The 22,208-nt window shown below is 38.3% G+C and overlaps 1 protein-coding gene across 2 annotated transcripts in view; it reads right to left on the bottom strand.

Moving 5' to 3' along the window:
* Positions 1-22,208, bottom strand: part of ramp1 (receptor activity modifying protein 1) — a 67,412-nt gene that overhangs the window by 20,397 nt on the left and 24,807 nt on the right. The window contains exon 2 of one of the 2 annotated variants that reach the window (XM_065962443.1): positions 6,091-6,226. In XM_065962443.1, coding sequence (XP_065818515.1) covers positions 6,091-6,226 — 136 coding nt within the window. Of the gene's footprint in view, positions 1-6,090; positions 6,230-22,208 lie in introns of both variants that reach the window. The other variant, XM_065962441.1, reaches the window with a different exon arrangement.

The following is a 22,208-nucleotide window of genomic DNA, read 5'->3' as shown; positions in this document are numbered from 1 at the left end:
GCTCCAGTTTTTTTTCTCTGACTAAAAGTGTAACATGCACCCTCCATAAAACCATTGTTAGCCTTATCATGCTTTACTTGACAAGGTCTGGGGGCTAGAGTCAGATTTGTAGACATAAGCATGAAAACTTGACAACTCTAAGAAACTGGCTGAGCATGGCTGAATGGAGTGATGTAGCCATGATCGATTTAAAAGAAAACGGCCAGGATCAAAGGGGCTTTGGAACGTGTCAAAACTGAAGTCGAAGTGAAAATGCATGTTGGTTTCTGATTCTTCTACAGATCAGCTTCATAAAAAGACTTATTCGTCGTTCTATGGGAACAATAATCCCAGAGGGATTCAACTTTTCATGACACCCCCTCCTGCCTGTCCACATCAGAACAAAGCTGGGTTTTTTTCCTTAACAGAAAGACAACACAAAAATAAATGCAGACTTTGAACTGCCACCCACATAAGCTTTAATGTCCGTCTCTTATCTGCAAGAAAGGCCATGTTTCTTGCTTTACATCGTCATGTCTTTCTGAACGAGCAAATAGGCTCTGTCCGTATATGCTGTATAGGCTTCAGTCATGAGCAAAGTTTGGTTTCAGCGTGCCTTAATGCTTTTTCTTGAGCAGCTGTCAATCAAACACACAACCCTATCCACCCACACATAGGCTGAGATAGAGGAGAATTCCATCTACTCATCTTGAAAGGCCACTTTATTAAAAACATTATTTATACTTTTATAGATGTCCCCTGCTTGTTCAGGATCTTCAGGGCTGCATTTTCCACAATGGCTTCATTTTTCAACACTTGAGGTAGCTGCTTGGGTCAACCTTACCATTTTGGTTGTACAACACATTAGATACATCGACTATCAAATGTTTTTGAGTTACTTTCAAATTAGTTACCCAACCCCACGCCTTCCTCATCCACAACTGTGTTGCTTTGTTTCTGTTGACAAGTGTCAGATGAGTGATAAAAATGCAGATCCTGAGTGCTTTCATTGCTGAAGCAACATTGGGGAAATTATTCAAATTGAACCAAGTTACTATCCTGTCTAAAGCTCAACGTCTGCATTTCCATCTGCCTTCCATCTGCATCAGCAGACCTGTCCTTCTTTTCCATCTGCTATGAATCGTGTACATACCTGAGTGCTCGCTGAACGAGATGATCAATTGGAACAAAAGTGTCTCCAAATTATCAAGCAACCAAAGCCGCCATCAAATTCATGCACACAGCTGGTTTATTAGCCATTAGAGGCGTTTCCGAGGCCCCATTCACTTCCTCTTTTCAGTGACAGTTGAAAGAATATTGTGTATTTCTAGCTCTCGTTCCTTCTACAGTTCTGCATGTTGTGAATGTTACTGAATGTGCTTTAGATGTCACTGAAGTTTTCTTTTTTACCTTTCTCCAATGTTTTTTTTCTATTCTCTGTGAAGGTAAAAAGGCTGCTGAGGTTTTCTAAAAGCTTTTCAGACGCAGTCAGGTTGCTGCCCTTTATGTTGCTCTGTAGTCTCCAGGGCAGCAGAGTTGCTGGAAGTAATTATCCTGACGGCATATCTTCTTTACACATTAAGTGGTAAACATTGTCAGGATGCATTAGTATTCATTGGTTGTATGATGATATTGAAGCTTATGACTTCGAGTCACGCATATTGCCTGCAAATTGTTTGTTCTGGTAAGAAGCTTCCCCTTTAGCTGGACTGAGATTAATAAATGCATTTGTTGTGGTTTTGCAGTGAGATACAGTTGAATCGTGCACCATGGTATGAAAACTGAAATGCACTTTGGTGATCTATAGTGTTACATTTAAACTCACTATTATAAAGAATAAAGATTGTATTTGAGCGCATGAAGACATGATAAGTTTTGAAATTCTAACATTGAAGCTATTCAAACAAACAACCATGCAAGTCTGTACTGGAATTAGTCGGTCTAAACAAATAGTAATATTTTTATCAGGGTAGGCTAGGACTGAACCATATATCACTTTTAACATGTGACGTGTGCATGTTCAATAGTCACATCACAATACGTGTAATGCCATGTGACCTGAGGGACGCCATGCTGCCACTTTTCTGTCAGCTTTCTTGTTTCCATGACTTATCTGTAATTAAGTTCTGTCTGATATCACCATCAGTGGTCACAGACCTGGCTGTGTGCATGCAGAGTTTGTGTGTGCCTAAACCCTAATTTGGTGTTAATCATAATAAAGTATAAAGGATACAGAGAATGCAACACAGGAAATACAAACATGTACACAAACACCAAATTAACAGTTTTTGTTTTCCTCTGTGGCATCTTGATATAGCTTTCCATTCAAGGGGGAGCAACTACTTTAGCTTAACCTTTTAAAAGAAATGTAATGCTTTATATTGCTCTTGTTCTGTTTTTTTCCTGCTTTAATCTATTTTCTGTTAGAAGGTTTGAGACAAAATACTGCTTTGTTTACAGATTAAATTGCTGTCTACAAACAATAGGCCAAATGCTGTGTTTTGGGAAACGTAGCAAAGCAACTACGGCGTTCTTCCATCACTCAGAAAGCAACGTCTTTATAATTGAATTTTTCAGGGACCTAGAACAAAAAGGCTCCAATCTCAAGCAATACGAGGAAATGCTTTAAACTCACTACAAAGCATGAGTCTTTTTTTTGGATAGAAACAAACAACGCACATTACAGAGAATGCAGAAAATAAGGTGCAATATATTTCATATGAAAGTTTGAAAAAAATTCCTACAGATGATAAAACATGCTGCAGAAATAAGAGTCTAAGAATACAGGAATATGTCATTTCAAATGGTGGGACGTGGAATTATTTATAATGGCAATGTGGGAAAACATTATGAGACATGCTTATATTGTGTTCTTCACAGTTTTAAGTAAAGAGATAGAAGTTATCTTGCAGCTGACCCTGCAGCCGGGTTCACAGTCTCAAAGTACATTTAAACAACACTTTTAAAAGACAAGGAGCAGTTTAGTTACTAATTTATACACCAGACGGACATCTTATTAAAAATGGAGCTATAAAGCCTCAGCATGTTACTTTTTCTAAATATAGAGCGATGATATCCTCTACCAGCTTTTCACAGCCTAATTGGTTTAAAGGCTGTTTAGCTTGCTGTGAGAGACCAACATGACATACAGTTATTGTAATACAAAAACCTAATTGCTGTCCTGAATGTCCTAGCTGAGTGTTTCTAATATCCCTGAAGCTAAAGAGGCAATTATGTTACAGTGTATGTATGGCTCCACCTTCCTAAATTTGTTAGTCCTGGCAATCATCTTAAGCTGTAATACCATTTTACTTACCGATATATTTGCTAAGATCTTCAGGCAGAGCACGGAAGTGATGCTTTTATCACAGGCTATCTGTATTGTATATTTAATCATGCTGTGACATCACTTTGTCATCACAGCAGAGTAGACGCACACTGCGAGTCCTATTATATAATTACAGGTGAGCAATGAGGCTGTTCAACCTCTACCAGTGAACACTTTATTCTGATAATATCAGCTCATTCCAACAACCATTTTTTTATTTAAACTATTTTGGTATTGGTGAAGTTTCTGTTTGTTGACAAGGGATCTTTTCTCCCAGAATAAACCTTACTTCTATTTTCTTTCTTTTAGGGCTCTAAATGTGCAGTCATTGGCTACAAATGACAGATGTCTTAACAAAAGTGATTCTTGCTGAAGTACGCCTGTGTGCATGTAAGAAATAATAATATTTCTGACTGCTCTTTTATAGTTTCACCTCCAAATATAGTAATTTCATAAGTTATTAATCTGTTTGTCTAATTTATTTCAGAATTTGTAATAGTAAAATCATCATTTTTTTATAGTACAATGCTGTTTTGACAAATAGATAGATAATAAAAACCAAGCATGAAATAATAACAGACTATTGATGTTAGGCTTTAGCAAATCAGAGTGGGATATTTTGGCACAACTTCACCAACTAACAAGGTGCAAGAAGAGTGAAAGGCTTGAAGAGGTCAAAAAGATCCAGCAAACCTTGTAGTATGAAGATCAATTTAATTAACATGCGTCATTCTAATTTGATAATAAAGTTGATCTTCATACTAAAAGTGTTGCTGGAACTTTTTGACCTTGTCAAGGCTTTAACATATCTAAATGTTTAAACCTTCATATCATGTGTTTACCAAGAAAAGTTTAATTAATTTCAAATTCATTATTGAAGAGTATAGTCAAGTTGGAGAAACAAAGAACATGTAACCTGGGTGAATAAGAAAGTGTCATCTGCATACGTTACAATTTCCACATTGTATGTGCAAATGAATAATTGAGGGCCAAACATAGAGCCTTGTGAAACTCTTGCAAGATAATGGCAACACATGCTCTTACCCAAACACAAACACACCAGTCTGCTGGGTATGATTTTATCCACTTAAGAGTAACATTAGATAATTCACATTAAAGCTACCAAGTGCAAAGTTCTGAGTGAATGACCATTAAAGGCCTTACGTAGTTCAGCAAACTTGGCACCATTACCCAAATGAACCTTGCGGCTTGTTTTGTTCCAAACCAACTGTTGACATATTTGGCTAAAGCCCCAAAATCTCTGAAAGGGTTTCAAGAGCATCAGCTGGTTACTCCAATTAGAGCAGAGGCAGTGCTGCTCATGAGAACACCCCATTCTAAAGAAGAACTTGCTTAATTGGGTTCCCTCTCCAAGACTGCTCAAAAGGCAGCATTAAATTAAACCCAAATATTAATTGGGATTTTATTGCTTTAATACAAAACAGTTTGAAGGATAATTGTTGATTTACTGTCAAACAGGGACCCGTATTGATATTTAGTTAATTATACATAACAACAACAATAATTGGCACTCAAACAGAGTAATTGTGGAAGTCTGTGGCATCAGACAACTTTCACGGTAAATGCTAGGATAATATTTGTACATGAACAAAAGATAGCATTCAGCTTTTGTTCTCTGTTTCTGCATATCCCTTTAATCTCTCTCTGTTCTTTCCACTCACTGTCTTTCTGTTTTGTCTCTCACCCAGTATCTAATCAGCTATTGGAGGTTGACCAAAATATTGGGATGATTCTACAGATAGGCTGGAAATTGACACATATACTGCTGTTTTCCTGAATAAATAATAATAAACTTTTACATATACACTGATCAAACAAGCTGGATTTGTATAATAAAGCTCTGTAAAAATAAAGAGACCACTTCAACTATTATTTTTTCTCTGGTTGTAACAGTTGTAGGCTTGTTTTTGAGTAAACTTCCAAATAAAATATTCTCATTTAAGTCATATTTGCAGAGAAAGGACAACTTTTTAAGAAATCATAGCATTGCAGTATTTGAATGCTAATGCTTAACTGAGGTAGAAGTGAGCAATCAATATTTCCTATAATAACCCTGATTTGATAGTACATCTTTCATGTATCTTCGCATGCTCTTTGCCAGTCTTTCACATTGCTGTAGGGTTTATGCCACTTTTTATCTCAAAAAGTCACGCAGCTCAGCTTTGTTCGATAGCTTGCCAAGGGATTGCTTCAGCAGAGCCTCTCATTAAGTAGAATGACGTGTGCCTGTGATTTTCGAGTCACACAACTGATTTTTAAACTGGGCCGTATTTCAGCCCAATCACGCATATTTAGTCATGCAGTGTGCAGGGAGCGATGATGGATGATCATGGCCCAGTCTGCCGCTCCCGACCAGAAGGTTGATTTTCTGGCATGTTTGATATTTTGCTCCAATGACTGCATACACTCCGCACAGTGAGAGCAGAACCAAGAGCTGTATCCTCAACTTCAGGGCTTTCTTTCCTGATTGCAACTTTGCACACTGTCAGACAACATTTGAAAGCACTGTGGCAACAGCAGCCTGTTCATGTGTTTTCCCCCTCCTATCGCCACAGATATGAGCGACGGAAACATTGGCAGGAAATAGCTGCGGCCCTCCAGCTGCCAGGGAATACTTTTTTTGCAATTTAGGTTGCTGGTTGAGGTCTTGATCAGTGGAGTTTGTGTGCAAGAGAGCGAGAGGGTTATCGACTGTGTGTGTGTATACCAGACGTGTATGAGACAACTAAAATACACAGAGATCTGACTTCCACCCAACTCACTCGACTGTGTCCTCCCAGCTGCACCACTGTCTCTGGTCCAGCTCCTGCATGTCCAGTTTGAATTTTGCCAGACAGAACTCCTCGATGGCATATTCGTAGTGGGGTCCACAGCTCAGTACTGACACACACTGAGACACTGCTGAGAGAAAGGAAGGAAAGAGAAGTGTAGATTAGTAACACATTTGTTTCTGTTTTCATTGCGTGTGTGTGTGTGTATGAGCTTGGCGTGTGTGTTTCCCTCTATGGCCTAGTCAAAGGCTATGATGGGGTGAAAGTACAGGAAACTACTTAAATTTAAAAGCAGCTATGACCTTAAATTTGACCATCTCTTATTGTAAAAAGATGTTTCCCCATCTGTGGGACATGACACTAAAACTCCATCTGCTACCACAATGTGAGGGTAACATTGCCGAACAAGAGCCTCCAAAACAAATTCCCTGAGCAAAACAAACGGTTGATGTTTGAAATTCTTTGCCAATGTACCAGAAAATGACATCACTGTATAGCATGTAGCATATTCATTTAATGAATACTGTGATCTAATTATTTCTCTGGATCTCTAACTGTTTTTTAATACATTAACAAAATAAGTGGATCTAATACTTAATAATCAAAAATCTTGTTCCATGACTGCCATTAAGGGGAGCTAAATAAGATAAAAGGGCAGTTGTTAGTAGTGCAAAAATGAATAGATGAAATATATACTATTATGTAACAGATAATTAATTTAAAAGTTTTTTTTACAGTATTTACATAAACTGTATGCATACATATAATTACATTCACCTTAGAGCTGCTTGACTTCAACTGCAAGCATTTACATCATCAGTTCACCCCAATCTATTGCCATTACATTTACTAATGTTTATATCAGAATGATCTGTCTTTATCATACGTTGTTGTTTCTCCTAATGCTACCCATACTTTTACCATTATCCATTGTAGTGACAAATCTGTTTTATTCATTGTTGTTGTTACTTTTTTCTTTCTGTATCTCCCTCAATGGGCTATCCAAGCCGAACACAGTTGGGGCAGACGGATGTTCAATATGAGTCTGGTTCTGCTGGACGTTTCTGCCTGTTAAAAGGAGGTTTTTTTCTTGCCACTGTAACTTTGCTAAATGTTTCTTGGTGCTGTGCTCTTGTTGGGTCTTTGTAGATAATATAACAATGAGTACTGTATGGTCTAGATCAGCTCTTTTTGTAAAGTGTCTTGAGATAACATTTGTTCAACACATAAATGTAAGTACATAAAAATGGATTGAGTTTCAACTTGAGCTGAAGAGGGTTGTATAACTGCTTCTTGTGAATGACAGAGAACATTCTGGAAACTGCAGGAAGAACACCAAAATGACCAGCGTTTCTGAGGAGCTCAGTCAAACTCTGAGCTGTCACTCTACCAGGGACAACACAGCCACCTTCATATCAGACAAAACTTTAAGACCTTCTCTAACTCATAGTAAATCGACTTTTCATTTCATCAGGGAGCCTCACTTACTCAAAATACTAAATATAAAATTAAATAAAAATCATAATCATGGTTCACATTTCACACAGCCATTTGTCAAAAACTAAAAATACATTACTTTCCAACAGCTTTCCCCCAAAACAAACATTTTTACAATGACATCTTCTTCAACGAAAACACACATGGTGAAAGCAAATTTAAGAGATCAAAATACAATATATAAAGCATTTTCAAAGATTCCTCACTATTTCTCTTTCTCCCGCCCTCTCTGTTTGTATTTACAATATGCTGTTTCTCATTAAGATACAAAAGGTTTGGTTTCATCTTTATTCCTTCTTTTTCATCGTCTCAAACGTCTCTATCTCTGTTTCTCTTTGGATATTTTTAGCTAATTCAGAAACAATAACATCAGTGTTGTAATGTGTGCAACTGTATGTGTCTATGTTTAAGCCTGTGTGTTGCAGTGTAGAATGGAGCATGGGGGAGTTGGTCGTCTCTCAACCAGAAGGTCGGGGGTTTGATCCCCAGCTCCTGCGGCCACATGTAAGATGTGTCCTTTGTAAAGAGGGTTATGAATGCATTACAAACTGTTGGACGCTTTATACAGCAGGCCCTGCCATCAGTGTGTGTGTAGGTGTGACCTTCTGTAGGTAGTGTAAAAGCTCTTTGAGTAGTCAGAAGAGAAAGTAGCACTATACAAGCTCAAGTCCATTCACCATTTACCAAATCGATGTCTCAATTTTACCATGGTGGAAGGAAGCTGTATAAAATGAAGGGTTCAAGGGTTCAGAGCTCTGATCAAACCCTGCCATCACAGATCAAGATCAAGGCTGTGTGTTTTTAAAAGACCAAGTGACAGAAACTGAGGGAGGAGCTGTTTATTTCACTGCAGGTTCAATTTCATGTCAAGAATTTCTTTCTGACATTGTGTTGTTCAACGTAACTGTCATAACAGTTTGTTGTTGATTGACTTGAAACACTCAATATGGTATTATATGATCTTTGGCCCCTTTCACGAGGATGACATCCTCAGTTTTTTGATCTTCAACCCGTCAGCTCTGCATATTGTAACAATGAAACCATGGGGTGATAAACTGAACTTGGCTAATTTTAGATCCGTTGCTTGCATGTTGGCTGTCAGAAAGCCGAAGGAACACAAGGCAACAGGTTTCCTTATTGGGTGCAGAGCGCTGTTTTACATCCTTAATATTTACTCTAACTTCTCCAGTAGTCTTATCTGACTGTTTTTAATAAATATGGGCTGCCAGAGCAAGACATGGGAGGATAGAAGCATCAGCGCCAGAGGCTTCCCATGAGGTTCTCTTCAAACCCAATCATAACAGATCAGTACGTTTAGAGCAGGAGATATTTGTGGACCCTGATAGTGTAAAGACTGCACACTTATCTTACTGAAGCCAGATGGAAACATTATTATCTTATCTTATCTTTCCTCCTGTAACTTTTCAAAAGGTTATAATGACTTATTCCAAACCATCTGTGATGAATTGTTCTTTAACCCCTAAACATGGCTTATCTTCTCCCTTCTCTTAAAAATTTCTGTTCTTGTCAAATCAATACCATACTGGAGGGAAAGGTCATGATTTTCCAAATTTTTTTTCTCCTATTTATCAGTCAGGAGCTGAAACTACAAATAATGCAGTGTGGACACCTTTCAACCTGACTTTAACTCTGGGGCTGTGTGCTGTCAGAGATGTGTCCCTAAACCCTTATCCTCGAAGAGCCCCGTCTTTAAGAAATGATGTGATTCAAGACTTCAAGATTCTGCCCAGGGACAACAGATGGAAATTAGCTAGCTAGCTAAATCTGGTACAAAGCATCTCTTTTCTTCTGAGATTAATGTTTTTTTTTGTACACCGTCCCTGATTCAAATGGACTAAGATAATGATTTCTGAACACTCAAAGATCTTAAATATGTCACATTCACACACTGATGGCAGAGGATGCTACATTAAGTGCTTGGACTTTTTCTAACTTCATATATCAGAAATACAAGTTGTAAGAGATTTAATATTAGAGTTGGATTTGATAAAAAGCTCATGAAGACCCCGTCTAAGACCGTTCCTCTCACACTGGCTTTGGATTTGAACTACTACTTGACATATTCATAGAACTGTTTTCATCCTTACATTACACTCTTTGAAGAATATGATGTCATAATTATATAATGTTTCTAATTTGTCACGTGAAACCTTCTGACCAATGGGTGAAGCTCTTGTTTCCAAACATCCTCTCACAGGGCCTGACTTCTTTCAACAGGTTTTGTGATTTGGAGTTACGCCCAAGGAGACACTTTGGAGTTTGTCACACTGGGTTAAATGAACTTGACTTGACTTAACCTGACTTGGCCCATGAGCTAAAACTACTTAAGTAAATACAAACAGTCTTGGTCAATTTGTCTGGTTACATATTATACAAGAACAAGAGGATATACTTGCCGTCAAAAGTGTTTGTAAGCAGACAAGGGATGACCTTTGACCCTGCTTTCTTTGGGGCTTTCCCCCCAGAATGCACTGCTGTCTCTATCAAGCAAATAGCTGCAGGGAGTTCTGTGTACTTCACAAGTGTTTGTGTGTTGTCTAAGTTTAAATGAGTGTGTGTTTGAATGCAAGAGAGACAGAATGTGACTTTCTGTTTATGTATCTGCCTCATCATCATCATCATCCAAAAGCAATGTAGAAAAATCATGAAGAAAACTACAAGAGCCCTTAGAGCGAGGCAGAGAGTTGCATAGAAGTATCTAATTTCTGAGACGATTTCTCTGTGTGGACTCTTTTCATTTGTTTATTCTGGCAGGAAATAGATTAGATTAGAAAACGTTATTGATCCCCAGGGGGGAAACTCATTCGTCACCTGGTCAATTCATACACACAACAAACAATATTGACAGGACATCACAGTACACAACAAGTAAATAAATAACAAACACCACTGAAACCATTTGAATAATCATGTACAGCCATGAGTCAGAAACACAACTAAAAATGTTCATTAAAATATCGGACAGGAACAAAGGCCCTTCTGAGACGTTCAGTAGAACATTTTGGCGTCACTAATCACTCACTGAAGGAGCTTCGGAGTCCGTTAAAAACCCCATGTAGAGGATTGCCTTCAAAGATCAAAACAGTTTTTAGTTTGGCCCTCATTCTCTTATGAACAGTGATCTCAAGTGAGTCTGGGCTAATGCCAATCACAGAGCCAGCTTTTTTAATCAGCTTATTGATAAATAACAATATGTCAGAGGAAAGATGAAGGAAAGAAGCAGCTTCCAGGTGTTTGTATTTACTGTGTGCGGTCTGTTCTGTGTGTTTATGTGCAGATTAGAGCTACACAGATGTGACTCCAGACACCTTCCAGTCAACACGCAAATCTTACAAAAACTCCAATGTTGAATGCCACAAGACTTAACTGTCCATACTCAACTATTAGGGACATTTATGCTCATACATTTCAATATATTTTAAAATCTTGCTAAACGACTTTTGATGTGTTACTTGTTGAGATTCTCAGAAATAAAAGTAACAGATTTTAGAAACAATAGTGATTACGGAGATAATGATGAAACTGCCGTGCAGCAGGTTACAGTCAGACCAAATGAAGGTCTGAATGAAGATGACTCAGCACAACTGAATGACACCTCACAGCGCACTTTTGACTCCGTTGTATTTAACTTTTTTTGTATTCTTGAACACCAACTCTCCATCAATGAATACTAATAGAATAATGTAAAAGTAGGACTGGACAATAACTCGATTTTATTAATAAATTGGGTTTGTGGAAAAATTTAAATTTAATGAAATCAAATAAATCGAGATTTTCTCTTCAACTTCCTCCATCCCTCCCTTCACGTTGTTCACCCCCCCAGTTTAATTCTTACAGAGTGGCTGATACCTGGGGCAGCCTTGTCACAAGTATTTTGCTGAAGTTGCTCTGCTTCATCTGTACTCTTGCTGTACCCTAACTGCATAGTGCACTTTTTTTAAAGACATCTTTTGGGGCATTTTGCCTTTATTAGAGATGACAGCTGAAGAGAAACAGGAAATGTTGGGAGGAGAAAGTGAGGGATGACATGCAGCTAAGGGCCGAGTTGAGATTAGAACCCACGGCCGCTGTGAAGAGGACAATAGCCTCAAAATTTGCAGCGTGCGATATAATCTCTGTAAATAATAATAATAATCTCCCCAAAGTGCACTTTGAAACTCAATTTGAAAGGTTAACACTTAAAGAGAAATTCTGATTACCTTATTAATCCTCAAAAGTAAATTCAGTTTGCTTCAGCTTAATGGTATTGATAAAATGAATTGTTTTTAGTAATGTCTGTCATTCACAGTTAATAATTGAAGAAACAATTCATTAATTTGAAAATTTTAAATTGTAAATTGAGTCTAGTATGGGAATAATCTGAGATTTTAATTTTAGCTCATGGGTCAGTTCCTTTCAAGAAAAAAATGTTACACATTTGTTTTTATTCTCCTCTGATGGCGGCTGAGGTACTCCATGAACTTGGACAATTTGTTTTGCAGCTTGGTCTATAAGGAATTAAATGACAATGAATGTGAAATTGAAACTTAAAATAACGCAATGAATTTCAGATCAAAATCATCACAATTCACAAAGCTGATCCGCATTAGATTACTCATTAAAAACATTTTTTTAAACAAGTTTTGAATTATTTTAACCTTAATTTCTTCATCAGATATGAAAATTACAGACACAGCTGAGAAAACTTAAAAAAATGTTTTTATTCCTCTGAGTATAAACCAGACATAACCAACAGCAATGACAGAAAAGCATGAATACAAATATATTACTTAACTGTCTCATGCAATTCATATAAGTTAGGAGTTGTTTTTTTTTTGTGAATTTTAAAGTGTATCTCGGCAGCATCGTTCAGGAACACACACAGCAGCAGGAGTTGGCAGCATAAACAAGCTCCTAAGAGAAAAATGCTTCTTTCATGTCACTGCTTGATGATGGCTTGATGATGCAGATTGGGGGTGTTTTTAAAAAGTTTTAGTCATGGCTTCTGCAAGAGGCCGTTAAGTCCTCTATGACAGGAAACAAGTGCATAAGGACAAAACAGTTACAAAAGAGGATGCTGAATTATTTTACATACATACACCAACAGTTGCTCCTAATCCCTTTATCCCTGCTGAATATATCAAACAGCTTCTCTGCAATGAACTCCAACACCTCTAATAAGATAGGCCACAGATTAAAAATGTCATATAATTATACTGAGGGTTCGACTCTGAGCTTCAATTAGCTAAATATAACAGCAGCATGCACAGTAAAGTGCAGATAATAAGCACGTCTTACTTCAAATTCCCTTAAACTGTACCACTCCTTACGCTTAGGTTTACAGTTCCACCGTGATTCCCCAAGAACACACTCAAATCCTTCAGATTTCTCTGGTGTCTGTCAGAGGCTGATCTCTTGCGTCAGCCGGTGAGTCCGAGGGGACAGCTCACAATCAGCAATAAAGGTCAGAGGGATTCATTTGAAGCATTGAGGTGTAAAGGGGAGACTTGATTTAAAGTTAAAGCCTGCAAGGTTATGGGGGTGACAGCAGAATAGCAGATGGTGTCTGTCAATTATTATGATAGCTTTGCTAGGTGACTGACAATAATCATAAAATGCATTTTATGATTATTATTATTATTATGTATTATTTATTATTTATTATTTATTATTTATTATTATTATTTTATGAAATGCAAAATGCAAAATGCAAAATGCAACATCACCTTTATTAAATGAAGCGTTCCATAAGTTCGTGCTGACTTTCAATATGTTACAAATAATTGTTTTACTTCCCTTCAATGTTTTATTTGGCTTAGCAAAGGACTTCCATCATCTATGTCCTCTATGAGCTCTGGCAAGAAATATTTTTGAAAGGAGGACTCAGCCCAACTACATTGGAGTAAAATGACACAAAAACTATTTTATCAGTAAACTTCAACTCAAATATAACTGCGACATTTAACAAATAAGAACTCTAAACAGTATAATTCTCAGGCTTATGGGCTAGCAGGGCTAAGCCCTCCCTTTTTTATGAAATAACGATTAGAGAATTATTCTTAAAATATCTCACAACAGATTGTTTTACATCTAGAGAAGCAACCGAACTCAATAGTTACAACAAAAACATGTTGACCAATGAGCCAACTGTAGCATCACGGAGAGAATAAATGCTAAGAAACTCACATAGCATCTCTTAACTTAAAGGAGCAAAATGTAAGATGTCAACTGAATAAAAAATTAAAATCGGTACGGAATGGTCTGTTTTTGTTTTGACCAGAGAAGGTAGGAGGTTTTAAGGCATGACATGACGGTTTAAGACGCAACTCGGTTTGCCAGGCACCAACAGGTTTTATCTGAATCACTTCTCAGCAGGCCTATATTGATTCAACCCCGTCTAAAAAGCTCCCTGACCAGAAACGTGAACTGATGTGACTCAAAGGAGGAGGGGCCGATGGGGAGACAGCTCTCTCCAATGTTTTGAATGGACATTGTTACAGAAGCTTACAAAGCTAAAATGGTCAGCTGGTGATTAACTTGCTAGCTTAAGCACTCGTCATGCTAGTGTTGTTACAAGCACAGTGCAAGGAATTTGCTACCCTGGAACTTCCTGATTCACGTCTAACCCATTATAATACATTATTTACCCGCAAAATGAAAGAAATTGTGAAACTTTTGTCTTGTTTTCAACCTATTTGGTGTCTCACATATTACTTGCTCTGTTTTCATTGTCAGGATTTTGCCCAAATATTTGACATACAAGTACAGTGTCATCATAATAGATAGAAACTATATGGCCATAGCTATAAAATGACCTATGTAGTTAAAAAATGTAATTAACCTCAAGTAGTAAATGCTCTTAATGGTGACAAAACTGCACCATTAATGATAAAATCTATGTGTGATTGGTGTGTAGCAGCTGTTCTGGCATCAGATACACAAGAGGACAGACAGTTGAAGAGCAGTGGCAGTCTGTTCAGCCGTCAACCATCCAACCCCCTGAAACTGTTCACACATTGCAGACTATATGACTCCTTCCAGTTTGCAAGTGCCAAACCGGCATGAGGAAGGCAGATGTTTTCAGTCAAAGGCTAAAACTAATTAGGCAACCAGATCTGATGTTCCAATGAACCTCCATCCTACTCTTCTGCTGTTCTCTCTCACACTGTCGTCATTTTCTCACTGATTTCTCACAGAGGAGGAAATCTTCATCTCTACCCCTGAACAGAATTATTTTGGACCGTCACCATCTTGTCACACAGTCTAACATCAAACCACCCACTTCTTTAACTTAAACTCCTCTTTTTTTTTTTAGTAATGAATCATCTAAATTCAGGGTGTATATGAAAAAGAGACTTGTGTTTTTCTCTTCCTACCTTTTTGACAGCTCAATTCAGCTTCTGTCAAGTTACACAGGTCTTATGCATATTTTAAAAACCCACACATTTCACTTCCTCAAGTACAAACTTGGTCTATTTGATGTTCACACTCAGAAAAGTTTGAGAAAAAATCTTCCCAGCACTTTGGGTGTTTTAACTTTCCACTTGGTGCGGCAGAAAAGCAGATAGTGTTCTCATTTTATGCATTGAAAGATGTCACTGTTAAATTCTTTGTGATCAGCTACTGCCTATTTAAGCAATTTACAATCATTTTATACGAGCGTTACAGTTGAGCAACTTGTTCTTCCCTCTTTTCCTTCTTGTACCCAGTGTACTGCATGTCTTGAAGCCCCTCGTGCTATTCATGTGGAGCAGCCTCTTCTTCAAGATGAGATGCAGATGAGACAGCATGCAGGCAAACTCAAGGGAAAAATCATCTATCCTCCTCTCTTGGTTCTGTCTCTGCTTCAGAAACAATTTCATTTATGATTTTTAAAAATTAAATTTTTGTGTCCGGTATAGAGCAGTATATCAGGAGTTCTATGGGGCGTGCAGCAGAATAATTTACTGCCTAATTTCCCAGATAGGCAGTGCTTAACAAATGTTTAGTATGATATAAAGATCACTCTGTCCTACATGTTTCATGTATTTTTTAATATTTGCCAAACGCTGCTTCTTAGCTGTCCTACATGGTTCATGTTCTTTACACCTTACCTCCTTGCTCCAATGTTGTTATGTTATTTCAATGTGTAGATTTTAGCATTTTATTTTTGGCATGTTTCATCATTAGATGTTGTTTGCACCCTAATTATGTCTTTTTCCTTTTCCCCTTTATTGTTTTATTTGATACTTTTTAGGGAGCCTATTCTGAAACCTGGCCAGACACTAACAATGGGAACTAAACATAGTATGTGTTTCCAGAATAAAACATTTTGGGGGAAAAAACATACCATTTAAATAAAAGGTTGTTCAGTTGTTACAGTTTAACCTTAAAAAGGTGATGACACTTGAAATGATGGCCCCAATCTGTCTTCAAACCTTTATTTGGAGACCTCTGCTAGAACTGTGAGGTCACTCACTCTTTCTGCTCAGTGAGAGTGGTGAGAGAATCAACTCATTGCAATCGGGTGTGTGTGACTGATTGGCCCAGGTGTGGGGAGTTTTCATATACCCTGAGTCTCCAGTGCTCTGTGCTGACTCATTAGCTCATCTTCAGAGGTAGTGAGAGGTTCTCCCTGTGGTTTCTCGAGTGGTTGTGTGTATCTACGTATAAACACCAACTAAGAACTTTCTACATAAGATTTCCGTTGCCGGTCTCCCAGTGTTTAACTTGGGGTGCTGGATAGTTTCGTGTCTACTCCAGTCTTTTGTGTTATCAAAGGTCTCCCTGGCAGCCTATGCGTTTTGTTTCGTGTTTTCTGGGTCTCCTGGATAATTTTTGTTTTGAGTCAGCTGCTTGGCAGCAGTGGTTTAGTTAATCCTTTTCGGTGCCTTATTTAGGTTAGGAAGCCTGTTATGGCTCTAAACAGTTTTGTTGTTTCTTCCCCCCCCCCCCCTTCCAATCTATCGCTATTTCGATTTTGTGGTTATCCTTCTGGGATAACTTTGAGACACTCCTGTGTCTGCACTTGTGTCCCAATCCCCCCCCCCCCTTCCTGACAAGAACATTATTCTAAAAGGGTTGATTTGAACGTAGCATACATTAGACAGGGTTGGTAATTTTTGAGAACTAGCATGATTTTGAAAGTAGCACTCCCTCAGTGCTCCATCTACACCCACCCCCTCCACTCTGTGCTCCCTCATAAGCCACGCCCCTTACTTTGATACATGAGCGCCGTTGCTTCAGAAGCGGACCTCAGCTCATCGCTTGCAATGTGTAGAAACTACGTCGTCTCATTCAGCGGTAAGTAAAGTATGGTACCAAAGTTATTTTTCTAATTGCATTTGTCATTGTTCTCTTACTAAAATGATTGAAACTCAAATCAGTTGTAAAAAACAATCCAAAATAAAACATTAAAGGGAACAGTTGAATTACTTGGAGTCTATTTCTGTTTCCGTCCTCATTTGAAGACATCAATGTGTCCAATTGACTTATGAACTATAACAATAATTACCTCAGCACTTTATCGCTGACCTTGTTTGATCTCTCTTGTTTTTTCTCTGATAGGGACAAGATACTCTCTGTTGTAATATATTTTCTCTTCTCTTTGGTTCTTTCACAGTGTTCTCTCTGGTCTCTCAGTGCAGCAGAGCGACATAAATCAGCCGAATGTGATGTACCTTTGAATCTCTATGGAAAATGGGGATTCTTCACTTGTGGCATGTACGTTCAGAATCACTGTCCTCTGAAAAAGCCTCTTTTTCCCCTCTCCAGTACTCCTTGCTAATATTCCTTGCAATCTGCCTGCAGTTCAAGCTATCTAAAGAGAAGCACTTTGCAGACATCTGAACATGTGCTTAAAGAAAATGTCTGAAAGTTTTGGTCTTTGAGACTAGAGTGTGGAAAACAAAGACACCACAACCGTGTCTCCCTTACCAAGAGTTTATTTCTTCAGCTCCAAATCAGAAGTGACACACAACAAAGTGACAATTAGCATCCACACTACATATTTCCTTAAGTGGTGCATATTTGTATGTAAATTTAACCAATGTGGATTCTAAATTGGGCCTTTAGACTTCTGGATAATGCAGCCATGATATAAATATCCAAGTCTTATTTTTTTACTTTTCAGAAAAGTAGCCGAACCACAACGCTAATTTAAAGAGTCTCAGGGCCTGTGTCCACTAACCACATTCTTTTTATTTTTGCGCTGGAAGCAATCTCAATTGCAGAGCACTTCTAACAGTATATTATGTTGCTAGGTTACCCAAGTCGTCATGCTGCACTTACGCTTCCCTTCCCTTGAACGTTAAGTTTGTTTTAAATGGCTCTGTATGTTTAAAGAGGTGCTGTGGAGATTTGGTAGTGAAATTTGGAGAAGTGAAACAATTTTTAGCTATATTTTCTGAAGTGAATACACAAAATGTATTCAAAGGAAAATATGGGTCTGTGAAACACTGTTTAGAGCTTAAAAGCTACCAGGAGAGTTACAGTTTCTCTGTTGGGGGGCTTCCCCACCATAACTTCTCGTGTATCATTTTATCTTCAAACAATGTTACTGGGACTAGAGTTTCCTCTGAGGACAGTTTGTGTTTAGAACATATACCACAGAATCTGTTAATTTCTCCAACTTTCACATTTCTCTACCAAAAGTCTATAGTGCACATTCAACAAATGTTTCATTCAAGGAAATTTTATCATGAAAACACATGGGAACACATTTGTCCTGGCATTAGAACAAGTTGTCAACCTTGAAATTGTACGCTCAAAGGAATCTGGGTGCTAAGGCCTGCCCTCTGTGTTTTTGGCAAAGTTGACATAGGAAGTCTGGCCCCTTTTTTTTGATTTGATTGGTCAGTGATGGAGAGGTGGCATTGATAAGCCTGGCAGTGTTCCAAAAGTTGAACTATTTTCAACTGGGAGTGTGTAAGTGCAGTGACAAAAACCAGCTGTCGAAAACGGTGAGAGCTGAAAATACTGAACTGCATTGGCGCTGTGACTGAACACCTCGACCTGTAGAGGATTCCACATACCATCAGTGACAGACCTGTTGTAAACACGGCACCGACAACAACACTGCCAGCGGGACTTGAGCTTCTCACTCATTGTAGACAGTCATGACTCACACATTTACACAGGATGTTCTTGATTTCTACTGTATTTATAAGATGTCGCACATTCATATTATTATTGTTTTTAGTCTAGCAAGCTGTTCAGGTCTGAATTAGCAAACAGGAATGCCAGCAGCAGTGCATCAGCTACTGTCATTGTATCGTATTACAGTTTTACCTCTAGCACTGTCACACTCTCTCTCTCACACACACACACACACACACACTTAGTAGTCCTAATCAGACAGACGGAGACCTAGGGGGTAGATTTCACTTAGAGAGAGATATGGAGGAAAGATTTACCTCACAGAAAGCTGAAATTAACACTTTATCCCCTTGATGCTTTTCTAACTTAACCCACTAAAGCGTACACACAGGCGAAAACACGCATGATGCTCTCTGTTACGCAGTGACTTGAGATGGCTATGAAGCTTAACAAGCCACTCTGCCCCCCAGGTAGTCTTAGTGTTGTTATTAAAGTCCTATAGGCACACTTCACTGCAATGTGTCGCTGCCTCTTGAAGGTGGAAGCACAACTAAGATACTGACTCTGAATACAGCCCGGAGTGACCTGGTTGGGCTCAGGATGTGAGGAGACACACAAACACACAGAAGCTTCTAAAAAAGTGTGGAGTCTGTTTCTAATCACCATAGCTGACATTTGCAGTTTTTCAAGCTTTGCTTTTTATTTTGGGGTAAATAAATGTTTGTTGTTTAGCCTAAAGAGGCTAAAATACCTCAAACCCTCTAGTTTTTCTTTGAAATATTCCTCACTGTCCATTTATCAGTTCCCCTCCAACATAATTTTCAGTCAACATCAGTTTTGCTCATGGTTTCTGCCTCTTAAAGGAAGTTTTTCCTTGTCACTGTAACTTTGCTAAATGCTGCTCAGATACATGTTGGGTCTTTGAAGATAATATAACAAAGAGGAAGGTATTTTAGCTGCGTTTTGTGAAGTTTATTGAGATAACATTTGATATGAAAAGGCCCTTTACAAATAAAGATGGATTATAACAGAGTTAGACAAGATGATTTTTATCCCTGGTTTCAGTCTTGCAGACTGACATGATAGGAAACTGTGCTGAAAAAGTCTCACTGTAATGTTGCATTAAAAAAGTTCCCCTCTAAGCAAACAGTCCTATTATTATTATTATTATTATTATTATTATTATTATTCCTGATGTTTCTGAGTAAGCAAATTAATATGAAGCAGAGGAACAGTCAGGAGAAATTAACAGACCTAGAATAATAACAAAGTGTCTTGATTATCATCCCACTTAATTGCGATTAAACCAATCCCTGTGGCTGGATTTATATGGAGTAATCACTGCAGTTTGAGAAGTGCTAAAACAAAATGAAGTTTATTTCTATTACGACTTAATCTTTCCTTCCTTAAATTATCCTGCCCTGTTGGACTTATCAAGCAATATTTTATGCCCTGTAAAAGATCAGGCAATAAGCCAGGATGATCAATGATTGCATAGTTCCCTTTATTCCAATATGATCTGAAATAAATGAGATTTTTATCACAAAGATAAGGCTCTGGGGACTTTAAGCTATCCAAATGCAAAGCCAGTTTGATTGCATTTGTGGTATTTGGTATTTAATAAAGACTGTAGGAAGAGAGAGAAAGAGAGAAAGAAAGGCTGCTGCAGTGTAATTGCTTTGACAAATCTCTCTGTGCAGCGGGATGTCCCTGTAGACGTGTTAAGATCTGAATTGATAAAAGCGCGGATTCGGTCATTAGGGTTTCCTGCGGTTATGACAGATGAGTAAGAGCAGGAGAAGCAGCTGGAGGAAAGTGCCTTATTGGAACCTTTCCCACCCTGGGTGTCGCCTGTAAGGCTCTGCATGTCTGGGTATAAAGCAGCCTGAAACAAAACACCTGCAGAACATTCTCAAGGCTCTAAAGAAATCCTCCATGTTGCACGCGTATGGATACAACTAAGATATGATTCAGAACACTGTATTTAAGATAAATGGTTTGAGTGTCTCTGTTGCATTGATTACAAATGTGATAACACGTCCCCCATCTATGGTAACCACTCCAGCCGTCAATTTAAGGCTGTTTAACTACCAATGAAAAAATAGGAAACAAACAAATAATTAGAGACAAGTAACCTTCTTTTCTTTTTGCAGTTAGTAACAACAACAGCTCAGCTGGCTATTAACATCTATCCATATCACAGGGGATAGACTTGTAGAGTCTACATCCACAGACTGCTCACTGATGCAGTTACACTTAAGAGAGAGAAGCTCACAACTACCTCTTACGAGACAGATGCACTTACACTTTTACAACATCAGACTTAAAGTGGATTTCAGTCTGTTACTAAAGCCTCTTCTGACATCTGACAGCTACCGTACCTGATACACCCAAGACATTTAATCAAGCCACTGTAAATGTGTTCTTTGACTTTAAAAACTTTGCACTGTGAGAATCTAAAGTTGACTTTTCTGGATTCATAATATGCCCAGCCCCCTTTGGCTTTCTTGTCCCACTGCAACCCAAATATAGTTTTAATGTTTTTAAGCTGAGAAGAGCACTTGGCAGTAGAGTCACTGAGTCTGTCAAAGAATAACCCCAAATCCATGACTTGCTCTTTACACTTGGGATCAGTTAGATCATTTATTTACAGCAAACCTAAATCAGTGTTCATTTGACGCTGCAATAAAAAGGGGTGTTTACAGACACTCATTGTCCATGCCATCCCATTAACTGAAACTCAATGAAACCACGCAGACACACAGGTTTGTAACACTTGTTAATTGGTCGGATAACGACTGAAACCAACCTGTGTATGTACCTTTAACAGACAGCTCACATTTATCACTCAATGCAAATGACACACCAAGACTGCCCTGACATCCACTACACACAGAAACACACACTACACATCCCTGTCCACCCACACACACTGTGACATATACTGAAGAGGTGCCGTTTGTGTGTGTGCCTTCAACATCTATCATTGTCAAGTTGAGTCCCATCCATCAGCAGCTCATCATTATAGTGAGCGGGACTTTCGGCACAGATAGAGGTCTGCCGTGGCAATTAACGTATGAAAAGACACACAACAATAGGATAGGCTGTAACACCACTGCTGTGTGTGTTATCTACACACACCAGATGACAGATAACAGGAAGTCTGACCAGCTGTGATGCATAAGTTGTACAAACGGTGTATTTACATTCTGCAAATCTTATCTTAGCAATTACAGAAATTCTCCTCCTTTCTGTAACAGGGCTCATTAACAAGGCAGAGACCACCACAAACACACCTGAACTAACACACCACACAATGATGCAGTTACCATACAAGCTAAGCATCCAAATCCAACATCATAATAACATAAATCTTTGCATTAACATTTTGCACTATACTCTTCATACTTAAAACATCTGCACACGCCTCAGTCTTTGAGTAGCACCCTACATCCTCTTCTTTTTAAATGTAGTACAGGTCTTTTCATTTTGTCATAAGCTCTGTCTATATAAAGGAGGTTGCAGTATGAGGTAAT

Source organism: Labrus bergylta, chromosome 13, assembly GCF_963930695.1.
Source record: "Labrus bergylta chromosome 13, fLabBer1.1, whole genome shotgun sequence".
In the NCBI taxonomy this organism is placed as follows: Eukaryota; Metazoa; Chordata; class Actinopteri; order Labriformes; family Labridae; genus Labrus; species Labrus bergylta.
Note: the sequence above shows the minus strand (reverse complement) of the source record. Positions and strands in the feature narration are given on the sequence as shown.